General features: G+C 41.3%; 2 protein-coding genes across 3 annotated transcripts; one reads left to right on the top strand and one right to left on the bottom strand.

The window, feature by feature from the left end:
• Window positions 1-3,126: 3,126 nt before the first annotated feature.
• LOC105565293 lies at window positions 3,127-5,405 on the bottom strand. The gene is made up of 2 exons (XM_012018373.1): window positions 4,962-5,405; window positions 3,127-3,782 (listed from the first exon to the last, which is right to left on the bottom strand). Exons 1-2 carry the CDS (start codon window positions 5,231-5,233, stop codon window positions 3,263-3,265), a joined length of 792 nt encoding a protein of 263 aa, XP_011873763.1. The 5' UTR covers window positions 5,234-5,405; the 3' UTR covers window positions 3,127-3,262.
• A 2,630-nt stretch (window positions 5,406-8,035) lies between these two features.
• Window positions 8,036-12,043, top strand: LOC105565292 (DNA replication licensing factor Mcm6). 2 transcript variants are annotated; one of them, XM_012018372.1, is made up of 12 exons: window positions 8,036-8,270; window positions 8,365-8,525; window positions 8,774-8,917; window positions 8,992-9,256; window positions 9,327-9,529; window positions 9,603-9,801; window positions 9,896-10,423; window positions 10,488-10,793; window positions 10,869-11,202; window positions 11,286-11,411; window positions 11,489-11,628; window positions 11,710-12,043. In XM_012018372.1, exons 2-12 carry the CDS (start codon window positions 8,434-8,436, stop codon window positions 11,821-11,823), a joined length of 2,451 nt encoding a protein of 816 aa, XP_011873762.1. In that variant the 5' UTR covers window positions 8,036-8,270; window positions 8,365-8,433; the 3' UTR covers window positions 11,824-12,043. The 2 variants fall into 2 exon arrangements, with proteins under 2 accessions (XP_011873762.1, XP_011873761.1); XM_012018371.1 differs by having other exon boundaries at window positions 8,036-8,525.
• The last annotated feature ends 1,151 nt before the right edge of the window (window positions 12,044-13,194 follow it).

Below are 13,194 nucleotides of genomic sequence, written 5' to 3'. Positions count from 1 at the left end.
GTCTCGCCCTCCCCCCCCCCCCTCTCTCTCTCGCTCGCTCGAGTCACTCGCATGGAAGTACAGATTTGTAAGAGAATTTTTTTCGTGCAACGTCTGTTCTCACTAACGACACTTTCTTCGGGGTTCGACGACCTCGTCTGGTCTCTTTTGCGGCAGGCATCGAATCGATAACGGACGGATAATCCAATACGGATGCAAGCCACCCCCGAGAAGAGAATGGAAAGGTATCACAGAGGAAGGTCCGTGTACCGGCTAATCTCCGAGCGGCCGTGTGTGCACCGGTATCCGGCCAAAGTTATCAAGGCCCGCTTTTCGATCTCGCCGCCGTGAATCTCGAAGAAACGGATGACGGGACGCGGAAAACACAATTTTCCCGACAATATGCTCTTCCGGGCGGACGGGAGGCAATCAAGCGTCTGTTAAGGGGATGCTGGAGTGATTCTGCACCTCTCGCACTTTTTGAATCTAAAATTGTCGATTCGTGAAAGCATTTGTGTAATATACAAATTATGTGGCTTTTGTGTACGAACCGACAGTGACCATTATTCGGACTAAATAAAAGAGAACATGGTATCATTGAAATTATAGGTTACCTAACCTATAACTTATTCGAGTGAATAGATTTTTTGTTAGGCTTCTACACTTAATTTCAATGATACCATGCTGTTCTTTCACTCGATCTGAATAGTGGGACACTGTCGGTCTGCACACAAAAGCCACATAATTTGTATATTACACAAATGCTTTCACGAATCGACAGTTTCAGATTCAAAAAGTGCGAGAGGTGCAGAATCACCCCAGCGTCCCCTTAAGGGCGCGATCGTCCCGTCTTACGATCTCGCGGCGAGCCCCACCGTCGGCGAGATTGAACGATCTGTGGGAAGACCCGGGCCACCGCCGCCAAATTCGCGTCGCAGATCATGTCTCCTTCGAAACGCGTTTCGTAATTTCGTTACACGTTCGTTTACAGCGCTTGTCGAACGCGCTACAGTCGGGCGCGTCCCGCGTATCCCCGCATCCGAATTTATTACCTGTATCAGCAATGCAAATGAAGACGTATGTACGTGTAGTACGACTGCACGCGCATACATGCGCGTACGTGTACGTACACATAATACGCGTCGCACAATATATGTATTTATATTTATTGACTAAAACTGGCCAATGCAAATGGAGTCTCACATACATCCGGATAACGTATGTCCGCGCGTGTATGTTATATTCACGGTCTAATTCAAAATTTATTCATAGGATAATCTTGTGGAAACGGATAGATACGTATCCGGGCGTAATGTATATTTGAATATTTATATACAATAGGTCTAGAATATTAATTGCGATGTGTGTTTTAGCCGAGTTTGCACAGTTACGCCGGCGTCAAGGGTGAAATTTGACGTGCGGGTTGTGAGGTCCGCGCGAGGTCATCTGTTTATCCCCATATGCCTGTGAATTTCGCTCGCGCGTTATTTTGGAGCGAAGGTCGCTCCGGCGATCATCTCGTTACCAGCCGACGAGATGTATCCGACGAGTTATCGAATCGGGGATAATCGACGATTGTTTTATAATTGAGAGCCTGCCTCGCCGAGGTGGGAGCTGCACGATCCGCACTGTGCGCGGTTTAGACAAATGAAGCCGAACGGAGGAGCGTTTTGAGACCCGGCGCTGAGACAGAAAGGTATAACGAGAGTAGTTTACTGCTCAATCGGAGTTCCTCGAGCGGATTCTCCAACTACTCCAATTAACCCGCCGTAAAATCCGATTGTGAATAGGTTCGAGGATAAATTCGGTGCGATATCGATTAACCGTCTAGCCGTGTCAGATCGCGACGGTGAGTTAAGGATCCGTTTAATAGTGCCTTCCCAAAGACGCAAGTCCGTTAATTACGGCGCGGCCGCCGTAGACGGGGGGAACAATTGTAACGCCAACGTGCGGGGCCGCTTTCCCCGCCGGTGGTTTAAATTCGACTTGCCGCGAGGATCGTCGATTCCGCCGATCACGAGCGAGTAAAATGTAACGTACGGATACGCGCCGTTCGTGTTTAAGCACGGTCAGCAAACGTTTAATGCGAGATTGGCCGACGGGACGCAGTTTGCGCTGCGGAGAGAACCGCTACGGTCGTTCAGGGTCCCGCGCAGGAAGCGGCCGAGGGCCTTGATGGGCGTCGTTATGCCTCTGTGAATGGCTATGAGACAAATTACATTGTGGGCGGCACGGGGAATAGGCGCGGGGGATATTTTTATGAGTTGGAGCTCTTAACTGAGGAGAAAAACAAAGGCCTGGACGCCGACCCACGCCTGGCAGGCGCGGGCATTCGGAATCGTCGTTGCATCGATTGCGCTTTCTCTCTCGCGCGTATCCGTCGTACTCTCTAGAGGTCAATCGGTGGTTCATCACTGAAAACAGTGAATATTCGCTGATTCACGGCTATGACGCGCTGGTTGACTTTTAGAGAGTACGGTCTTATTCGTTAATGCCTGGACCTGCATTTTTATCATCATTTTTCTCACACTGAGAAAAATGTCCGATTAAATATAATCGGATAATCCAATTACATAATAACAAACGGATATATCCAATTAAATTGTATAACCGATGAAAAATATAATCGGTTTTTCAGTCAAATTTCATCGGTAACTGCATTTCATCGGATAAATTTCATCGGATGTATCCATAATTTAATCGGAAACACGTAATCGGAAAAATTAACCACCGGGAACACTATTTAATAGGTTTATCCAATGAAAATTTTTCTCAGTGCAGTAAAACTGAGGTCCAGGCATTAATGAATAAGACTGTACCTTTCGCAACTTCGGCAGATGCGACCGTTCGTTCGTCCGTCGCAATTAGAATGGGTTCTTCCTCTTTAAGGACATGCACTTTGTTTTTCCCCGCGAAGGAACTGGGATAGCATCAGATTTATACGGCCCGAGATAAAGTCGGAAGTCGGGAATGTTATGAATTAGGTGCGATAGCCTGAAGGCAATAGCAATATCTTGGACTAGATATCATCTAATATTTCACCACGAGCGAGCTACGCGAGATTCTCGTATTCCAAAATCTCGGAGAGCGACAATTCGTTGTGAGAAACATTTCGCTCGCCTGTCAATCATCTCGCTGGATACTTTCTGATAGACCCTCACGAACGCTCCGAGAGTGAAGTTTTCCAGATGAAGCATACAAATCATCGTCACTTTATTTCTGTACATTTGATTGCGACATTAGCACGTTTCCAAGTGTAAGTTCATAACAGTTGTCACGCCCGCTATCTTCTCGTCGGGTAAATCGGCTCCTCGTCGAACTCGTATTTGTACTTGCCGAAGGGTTGATGATTGTGGATATTGTTCGCCGCCAAATACGCGTATACGCGAGGGTTTCGCGGCCCAGGCACGTAACGCCCGTATCGGGACAGAATGAGGGCTAGAACGGGATTGGGCGGCGGATGTACCTTGCTATTGTAGCTATCGTCGTTTAGAGTACGGCTCAGGAAGCGATCGAGGGCCTTGATGACCGCCGTTAGGTCTTGCGGCCCTCGACGGGGGTAATACGTCGCCGTTTCAACTTTTCCACGATACGGCAGTTGATCGCCATCCAGCTCGTCCGTCAGGTATCCGTCGTGCACTTCGACATCCTGATACGCGAATCGAGGTACGTGACGATGATATTCCCGGATATCTCCCGATAACGCCGTCCTCGTCGTCGACGGTTGCGACGGAGGAGCCAGAGATGCGTTCGGCACTTTCGCCGAAAGCGAAACGTCGTCCTGGTGAATTTCCGCAGGGAACCTTCGAGTACCGAGGAAGAAGATATAATATGATTATGCGCATTTTTTGCGAGAGAGGTGCCACGAGGGTTTTCGTCTCAAAAGGATAATCGATACTATCTAAAAGACAATCAGTGGATTATCGCCGTAAACAGTGAATACACAGAAAAAGAATAAGTGTCAGGCCAACTTTTATATATTCAAATTAACGCGTCATCGTTTTGTATATATGCAAAAATCTGTAATCCTCTTAGAAGCATTTAATAATCTCACATTCCAACAATGTTACAGTCTTATTTAAGTGCTACAATTATTACTTCAAGAATACACAGGGATAGGAAAGTTACTTTTCAAAAGTAACTAGTTACCGTTACAGTTACTGATTTTCGAAAGTAACTCGTTATCGTTACCGTTGCTTAAAAAATAACAATTCGTTACTTCTTTAAGTCTGAAACGAGACATCAGACATATTTTCAAAAGAAGAATATTCTTTTTTTTCTATGTAGTCACTGATTTACACACGGAGAGAATTTTCTCTTGAAATTTATCCTGAAAATTATGTGATCGCAGGACAACGTGACATTTTGAAGAACTTTATGAGAGTTTTTTGAAATTTTACCATACATTTTATTAGTAAAATGTATACTAAGTATAATTACTAGTGAAATGTATGGTAAAGTTTCAAAAAACTCTCATAAATTCTTCAAAAGGTCACGTTGTTCTACAATCGCATAATTTTCAGGATAAATTTTAAGAGGAAATTCTCTCCGTGCAGTATACCACTGCAATTTTCAGTGGTATATTTATAACTGCGAATCAGTAACTATTCACTGATTTCAGTAACAATGCACTGAGTAACTTTTAGAGAGTAGATATTTTAAAATCTCCGTAGATGTTTTAAGATTGGAATAATGTTTAGTTGTATCTTTCAGTATGCGCGCACGGCGTGGTGTTCAAACTTAAAAATTTTACTTGAGGTTTCCTCCCCAAGAGACTCATTGCTGAAAATTGGAGGTTCGCGATAAGTAATCTTCGACTTTTCTACGGAGAAAGAATCGACGATAGAGCGTTGAAAGAATTTTCAAGTTTTGCGCGAGATTTTCAAATTGCCATACCTATATAAGTTACAAGTGTACACGAATATGCTCGTCTCTTGCCGTTTTCACACATTTGCTTAATTTAAGAAGCGAAAGTTCAATACCTCTGAGGACCCGTTTGCAATTTCTGCACGCGATTACTCGAAATTGACGCGGACTGAAGTCCCGCTGGACGCTCCGTCCGTAGATCTCTGGAGAACGTAGGCTTCCCCGGATCGCTGTCGACTGCTCGAAGAGCATCGTATCGATGATTAGGATGCTTCGGAAATGGAGAGCTCGTGACCGGCAGATAACTGTGCCGCGGCACGTTGGCCGGGTCCAAAGATGCCTTGCTCACCAGTATGGCATTCGTCAGGCAGACATGCGTCACCTGCATTCAGGCAAAAGTATGTCTATCAAGGCCCGAACACACGAAAAAACTCAAGTAGTAAAACTTAAGACTTGGACACTGAGAAAAATGCTATGATTGTATCAACAAGACGTGTATGATAGAACGTATTTTGGTTAAATCAAACAGAATTTCTAGATTCACTACACACATCTAGTAAACCCTAAAGGAATTATCATTCGTCCATTTTCTAACAGACGACAGGTTGAATCTACGAGATTTCTAATTAATTCAACCAAATTTTTTTTTCAGTGGAGGGAAATGACTAACTCTCTAAAAGTCAATCAGTGGAGTATCACCGAAAACAGTGAATAGTCACTTATTTACCACTGCAATTTTCAGTAGTGTACTTATTACTGCAATTCAGTGAATATTAAAGTCACTGATTTACCACTGCAATTTTCAGTGGTATACTTATAACTGCAATTCAGTGACTATTCACTGTTTTCGGTGATAATCGACCGATTGATTTTTAGAAAGTTGGTTATTTCCCCCCAAGTTAAGTAAGGCCTTAAGTTTTACTACTTCAGTTTTTCTCGTGTATTCGGGCCTTTGTTCGCATCTGTCTTTCGAAATCGCATTCCCGTCGTGCCGCTCCGCTATTACAGCGGCACAACGCCAGATTCATTTTAGGACCAGGGTCGATGCACCTAGACAACCCCCGAGCCAAGTTCACGGCACCGATAGCAGATTTCAAGATTATCCGACCTTCTACTTGGAGATAATACTATAAATTGTAAATACAAATAATTTTCATTCGCTGTTCAACTTCACACGCTCAACTCCGCATACTTCACAATGTCTCTCACGGCGCACACATCGTCGTTTTATTTAGGACGATGTATTTACTCTTGTGTATTATCACCACACGCAGTTTCGTGAATTGTACGCGTCGCGAGACGCGATAACTCGGAACTCTCGTTACCAGACAGACAATGCCGATTTTCTTGGCAACCGCCATCCTCCTTCTATTTCGTAAAAAGGACTAAAACGGCGGCACGCACTCCGCGTGCCATTTATACAGCGTGCCGTCGCGTCTGCTTAAAAGCCAAGTCTTGTCCTGGCCAGGAAATGCGTAGAGCGATGTTACTCCCGTCTCTGTTCTTTACACGGAGATTTCTACACTTTCCCCCCTTTTCCTGTGTCGAGACCGGTATACGCGCCATTCACGCGAATTGCGAAGCGTTATTAGGAACTTTCCTTTTGTTTCCGAGAAGACAGTCGCGAGACGAATTCTGCGTGACGAATAACTTCTGCTTCATTTAAATTTCTTTCGTCGCTCCTCTTTATGCTGTCGAAACGGCGAACTTTTCTGCGGGTTGCGCGGATGCACTTTCGAATTTAGAGTCGAAAATAACTCTCATCTCTTGGAGGAATACGTTTTTTTACGCGGAAGAAGCAAACTAAAATTAAAATCATTGACCAGCCATTAATGATTGTTAATTAAATAAACGCTGGTTTTAATCGAGAAAGTCAACAGGACGGAATATTTTGTTGCGAGAAAAATTACATTACTCGATCGGCGAATGATTTATCCATATACTTTTACAATCATTGCGCGATGAGTAAAAAATAATTGTAAACATGTTAATTTCTATCTCTTTTGAATGATAAATAGAACCGACAAAATGGTGACTCGTTCGATGGTCCTATTTTGTTTCGTATTCTTCCTCCAGAGTGCACAACGTTACAGTCGACATTTTCTCGCGAACACGCAATGAATGAAGGATCGAGAAGCTCTTGGAAAATATGCGATTCCTCGTAATTTCTTTGATCGACTGTTGGTATTTTGTAAAAAAATATGTAAAATTACACATGATAAGTGTAACGATTTATACACAGTAATAACGGCAATATATAAATGTATGTACTTTTACCAAAAAATTTTTTTTATTCTTTGTTGTGTAAATACTTGTTTATACTTGATGAAAAATTACAAAAAAATTGTAAAATTTACACAATCAAAAGCAAGCAGTTTACTTATTACGTAAGGTCATAATTTTATCTACAAGGTGTAAATTTACTGACCTATGTAAATATGCACCTTTAATATGGTCTCAACATTACCCACCATAATAATTTTTTTACAGTGTACATACATTATACATACATGATTTAGAGAGACCTGCGAGTAGATTAGAGTAAACGGAGTCTATCTAAAACGGACCCCGGTAAACAATTTTTCATGCATGAGCATGAATAAATACATATACATATGTATAGAATTATATAAAAATATACATCAAATATGTCCATACATATATTTTTACATCGTATATTTCTATATAATTTTATATAATTCGACACATATATAATTTTATAGATTTATACATGCTTTTATATAAAAACTTTTTAAAAGCGAAAAAAATTATTTATAATTACATATAAACTTTGTACAATTCTCTCTCTCTATACAATTATACTATGTAATTACAAATAAGCAGTTTTTCACATGTAAAAATTTTTCATACAAAATTGTAAAATTTTTGTATCAAATAGGAATATTCGCGTTTATAGGCGAGAGCTTTATTTGTGAAAAATAAATAGTATTTTTGTCGTTTTTGTTGTAAAATCGATAGTTTCTTTCTTCACTTCTATGCGTAAATTATTTTATAAAGGGCTAACTGTTTCAAGTCCAGGACGGATGTCTCATAAATATTTTATTCTTTTAATTTTTGGTCCTTTTCTTTCTTCATTTTTATACGTAAATTATTTTATAAAGGGCTCACTATTTCAACACCGCAACGGTTTAAATGTCTCGCAAATATTTTGTTCTTTAATTTTTGGTTCTTGATAACAAATCCTTTTTCAGGGTGCTGTGGAAATCGAGGTAACTATGTTACCCGTCGGAAATATTGATTACCTGGCCACGTAGTTCAAGGAACATGGTTCGTGGCGCCAGTGAGTGAGACGCAAAGTTCTAGGGGATCTGAATCCGCGTGTCGTTATTGGCTCTGAAATTGCTGGTTCCAAGTTTAGTTCCAGTCGTTCCAGTCGCAAAGTTCTAGCGCGGACAACGACATAGGTATTCGCCTTGACGAGAACGTCTGTTGAGAATGCGCTTGTGGTGCCAGTTGAAGCTCGTCTTCCCGCCAAATTTCCGTCACGCTTGTTTACAGCCTCAGCTTCGATTTATCCGTACTTTTACTAAGTACATAGCGTGTCTTATAATTTATTGAAAACAAAAAATGGATGCTGCGCCTCTACAAGCTGTTCGAGCACGTGTACGAGATGAGGTCGGGGTCAAGTGTCAAAAGTTGTTTCAGGATTTCCTGGAGAGGTAACTTTCTATAGGTTGAATATCTTCAACGTTCCGTCATTCGACCTGGGGGTCAATTCTGTATCTTACACTATAGTGAAAATGCTAAAAGTCTCTCTTTAACCGTCCCCTTAGAAAGAGACAAAGCCGCTCACTTTTAGCACTTTCACTATAGTGTAAAATACAGAATTGACCCCCTGGTCCATTTTATTCGGACTACAGCTGAAACTTAATGATATCGTTTCCTCCGTTGACTCTTTCTATCGCAGATTTAAGGAATTCGAGGTTGTTAAGTATCTGGAACCAGCCAAGGAACTTGCCAGTCCAGAACGCTGCACGCTGGAGGTGTTCTTTGACGATACGGAAGCATACAATCAAATGCTCGCCACTACCATAATCGAAGAATACTACAGGTTGTGCGATCAGTAATCGCTATCTTTTTTTTTTCACTCGAGAGAAGCAAAAGCAAAGATTGTTCTTCTTCCAGGGTATATCCGTTCTTGTGTCAAGCAGTGAGCAACTTCGTTAAAGACGTGGGAAATTTGTCAAAGGATAAAGAGTGCTACGTCAGCTTTACCGAGGTACCTATCAGGCATAAACTGCGAGAACTGAATACGTCGCTGTTGGGCACTCTGACTCGTATATCTGGACAAGTAGTGCGGACGCATCCTGTTCATCCGGAACTGGTCCTTGGCACGTTTATTTGTATGGACTGTAACGCATATATCAAAAATGTGGAACAGCAGTTTAAGGTATACATAATATAAACGGTGGCCACTGATTAACTTGGATTCAGTTGTCTTTAGCTTCCGTCGTTTTCAGTTTACGAATCCCACGATCTGTTCCAATCCGGTGTGCAGCAACAGACGCCGCTTCCTGTTGGACGTGGATAATTCGGTGTTTGTCGACTTCCAAAAGGTGAGAATTCAAGAGACGCAAGCTGAGCTCCCTCGAGGCTCTATCCCTCGCTCTGTCGAAATCATTCTGAGATCTGAGATAGTGGAGATGGTACAAGCCGGCGACAGGTGGGTTCAAACGGTTCAGACGTGTTGACGATTGAAATTGTGAACTTGAATAAATCCCTTCTTATTTTTACAGATACGACTTCACGGGAACTCTTATAGTAGTGCCGGACGTAGGGGCGTTAACTTTACCGAGTGCAAAGACAGAGATGGGGCCGAAAAATAGAAACAATGATCAGAGGGAAGGTGTATCCGGCCTCAAGGCACTCGGTGTCAGGGAACTGACGTATAAAATGGCATTTCTTGCCTGCAGCGTCACCAATACGAGCGCAAGGGTAGGCAAAGTCCATCAAGTAGATGAAGTAAAATACATACGCGTTTATCTCTTAAGAAAAAAAAATATTTGACTTATTTTGTATCGCGTTACAGTTCGGAGGAACGGATGCAATGGAGGAAATTTCGCAAGAAGCGATGAAGAAACGAATGACGGAAGCGGAATGGAATCGCATCTACGAGATGAGTCGGGACAAAAATCTGTACACGAATATAGTTTCCAGTTTGTTTCCCGCTATACACGGCAACGATGAGATTAAGAAGGGGATCACGTTGATGTACTTCGGCGGTGTGGCTAAAACTACGGAGGAGGGCACGTCGCTGAGAGGAGACGTCAACGTCTGCATCGTCGGTGATCCCAGCACCGCGAAGTCGCAGTTTCTCAAATGCGTAGCCGATCTGTCGCCCAGAGCAGTTTACACGTCCGGAAAGGCATCGACCGCGGCTGGTTTGACGGCTGCGGTTGTACGAGACGAAGAATCCTCGGACTTCGTCATAGAGGCGGGAGCGTTGATGCTCGCCGATCACGGCATCTGCTGCATCGATGAATTCGACAAGATGGATCCGAAGGATCAGGTTGCGATTCACGAAGCTATGGAACAGCAGACCATTTCGATAACTAAGGTATTTAATTTTTAAACCTATAGTGCACTGAGAACTTTTGCACTCATCCACATGCGTTTTCCAGGCCGGCGTAAGAGCGACCTTAAATGCTCGAACTTCTATACTGGCGGCGGCGAATCCCATCGGTGGACGATACGACAGAAGGAAATCATTGCAGCAAAATGTGCAGTTAACCGCGCCTATTATGTCGAGATTTGATTTGTTCTTTGTAGTGTTGGACGAATGTAACGAGATCGTCGATAACGCGATTGCCAAGAGAATCATAGATTTACATTGCGACAACTTGAACGATCTTCAGGTGATATACCAACAAGATGAGATCATTAGATATATCAATTTTGCTAAGCAGTTTAAACCCATTTTAAGTCAGGTAAGCTACATCGGAATACATTTTTTTTTAGCTACATGAAAAATTACATTGATTAACTTTATCTTATTTTTGCAGGAAGCTGCTGAGCTTTTAGTTGAAAATTACACGGTTCTCAGACAAAGAACAGGTAGTGGAAGCGGCAAGTGGAGGGTCACCGTGAGGCAATTAGAAAGCATGATTAGATTGTCCGAAGCATTAGCGAAAATAGAATGCATGGACGAGGTGACGGTGAAGCACGTCAAAGAGGCGAAACGATTGTTGCAGAAGAGTATAATTACAGTAGAACAGCCTGACGTCGACCTCGAAGAAGGCATGAACGACGCAAACTTAGGAATGGACATCGATGAGCCGCCACCGCTCATGGCAGCATTTAACGCTGAAGGCAACGACAATGCACCACCTTCGACACGTATATGTCTACATATTTCTTTTGTTACATATCTTATTGTCTTAATATACATGCTTATTTGAATATGTACATCGATTGTTTAGCGCCTAACGAAACGTCGTGCGAACCGCCGAAGAAAAAATTAACCCTGTCCTTTGAGGAGTATAAGAATCTGTCGAATATGTTAGTCCTTTATATGAGAAGCGAGGAAAATCGTGTCGAGAGTGAAGGTACTTTTATTACTATATTGATGATAGAAATAGAAAAATGTTTTTACTTTATCTGTTAAATTGATATTTGTTAATAGACGACAATAAGGGTGGTATACGGAAATCCGAATTAATTGCGTGGTACCTTGATCAAATACAAGATCAATTAGATTCAGAAGTGGAGTTACTAGAGCGGAAAAACTTTATTGAGAAGATTATTGATAGATTGACGTACCACGTATGTATTAGCGGTCTCGTATATTTATAACTGGCACGTTTACATCTTGGAGTGATTTTTTGCACAATTTTATACTTTTAGGATCAAATTATAATACCTCTAACAACAACCAGCTTGAGAAGCAGAGACAAAGAAGACGAAGAAGAGGAGGATCCCTTACTCGTTGTTCATCCCAATTATGTCATGGATATATAATTTTACGAATCGAAGTGCCTTAAGACACAAAAGGAAGAAACAATTGATTATTTTATTTAAAAAATTCGTATTAAAAAAATATTCTTTTATCCAAATATTAACGTCATTTAATCTTAGTATTAATGTCATATTTTTTTACCCGAATTCTGTAAATGTTATAAACTTTATGGAATTCTTTTAACTACGGTGACGACGATATAAACGCATTTTTTATAGCATCGTTAAAGCATTCATTCATTCCTTATACTTCGCTTAAGCATCTCAACATGGGGGGTATAAACCACTTGTTTGCTATGACCTCACGTATTTAACATTGCTCATACATGAAATGAATGAATAAATCAATCTGATCGTGACATGTGTCGAGATATGAGCAATATCTTCGTTAATATCTATTTCTTAGTATTTCATTTCCTACTTTTCACAAGGCCAAGGGTGCAAAGATTAAAATAATAAATACAGCTATTACTCGTTCAAACATAGCGTGCTCTCTATTCTCATGGATCATAGCGCGCATAATCTCGACTCGTACCTATTTCAAGAGTGCGCTAATTAACATGGTGCAAGTCATGATAATTAGCGTACCATGGCTTACCATGGTGCGCTAATTAACACGCATTTCAATGCACCTGTTAGAAAGTGAAGCCATCTGTTCTAGATCGAATGTTAAAATTAACAATAGCTTTAGTAGTTTCAGTAGGCTTGGACCGTTTCAACTGCATCTGCGATATTAAAAGAGATATTTATATAAACGCTTAGTTCAGTTTAAACCTAATAAATGCAACGAATTTTTACGCTTCAAAAATTATACTTTTGCTACAAAGACGTTCGCGTGATCTGTTAATGGAAATCCTTAAATTATAATCTTTAAAACCTTGTCACATGATTCGCAATAGTTTGTATTTCAAGAAATGTATAGTTAAGTGTGGAGTCGACTTTACTGGCAAACTCTTTATTCAGAGGTAGTTTTACAACGTTTCGGCCAGTAATACTGGTCCTCTTCAGGTGACGAATTTACATAAGTACCCGCAAATGTCTACAGGGACAAAAGAAATTTCGTATAAGCTAATGTGTATGGTTAGCAATTTATGTACGGTTAGCGTTAAAAAGTTCTTCATGTATATATAATAAATTAAACCAAAAAACGTAGAGATAAAAAGAAACGAAGAAAACTTACAAGGTTCGTCGAGATAAAAGATGTGAAATAATGTCAAAGATTAAAAATCGTCGTTGTACATTGTTTTTAGTCATCGGAGTCAGAGCACAGAATATAGACAGCAAGTGACAAGAGAGAAGCGCGAAAGTCATAGGTGAAACCAGTAAATAAATATAGGTAGGGGTGTAGATATATTAAGTTATTCTAATGATCCT

Source organism: Vollenhovia emeryi, unplaced genomic scaffold (assembly GCF_000949405.1).
Source record: "Vollenhovia emeryi isolate VEMERY1.0 unplaced genomic scaffold, V.emery_V1.0 DF939154.1, whole genome shotgun sequence".
Lineage (NCBI taxonomy): Eukaryota > Metazoa > Arthropoda > Insecta > Hymenoptera > Formicidae > Vollenhovia > Vollenhovia emeryi.
This window is presented reverse-complemented; position numbering and strand designations above follow the sequence as displayed.

Coding starts and splice junctions, on each gene's coding strand:
- LOC105565293 (XM_012018373.1), bottom strand. CDS start 5,233: ATGCAGGTGACGCATGTCTGCCTGACGAATGCCATACTGGTGAGCAAG. Junction 3,783..4,961: donor TTGCAAACGGGTCCTCAGAG/GTATTGAACTTT, acceptor CGGTACTCGAAG/GTTCCCTGCGGAAATTCACC.
- LOC105565292 (XM_012018372.1), top strand. CDS start 8,434: ATGGATGCTGCGCCTCTACAAGCTGTTCGAGCACGTGTACGAGATGAG. Junction 9,530..9,602: donor ATGGTACAAGCCGGCGACAG/GTGGGTTCAAAC, acceptor TTATTTTTACAG/ATACGACTTCACGGGAACTC. Junction 10,794..10,868: donor TTAAACCCATTTTAAGTCAG/GTAAGCTACATC, acceptor TTATTTTTGCAG/GAAGCTGCTGAGCTTTTAGT.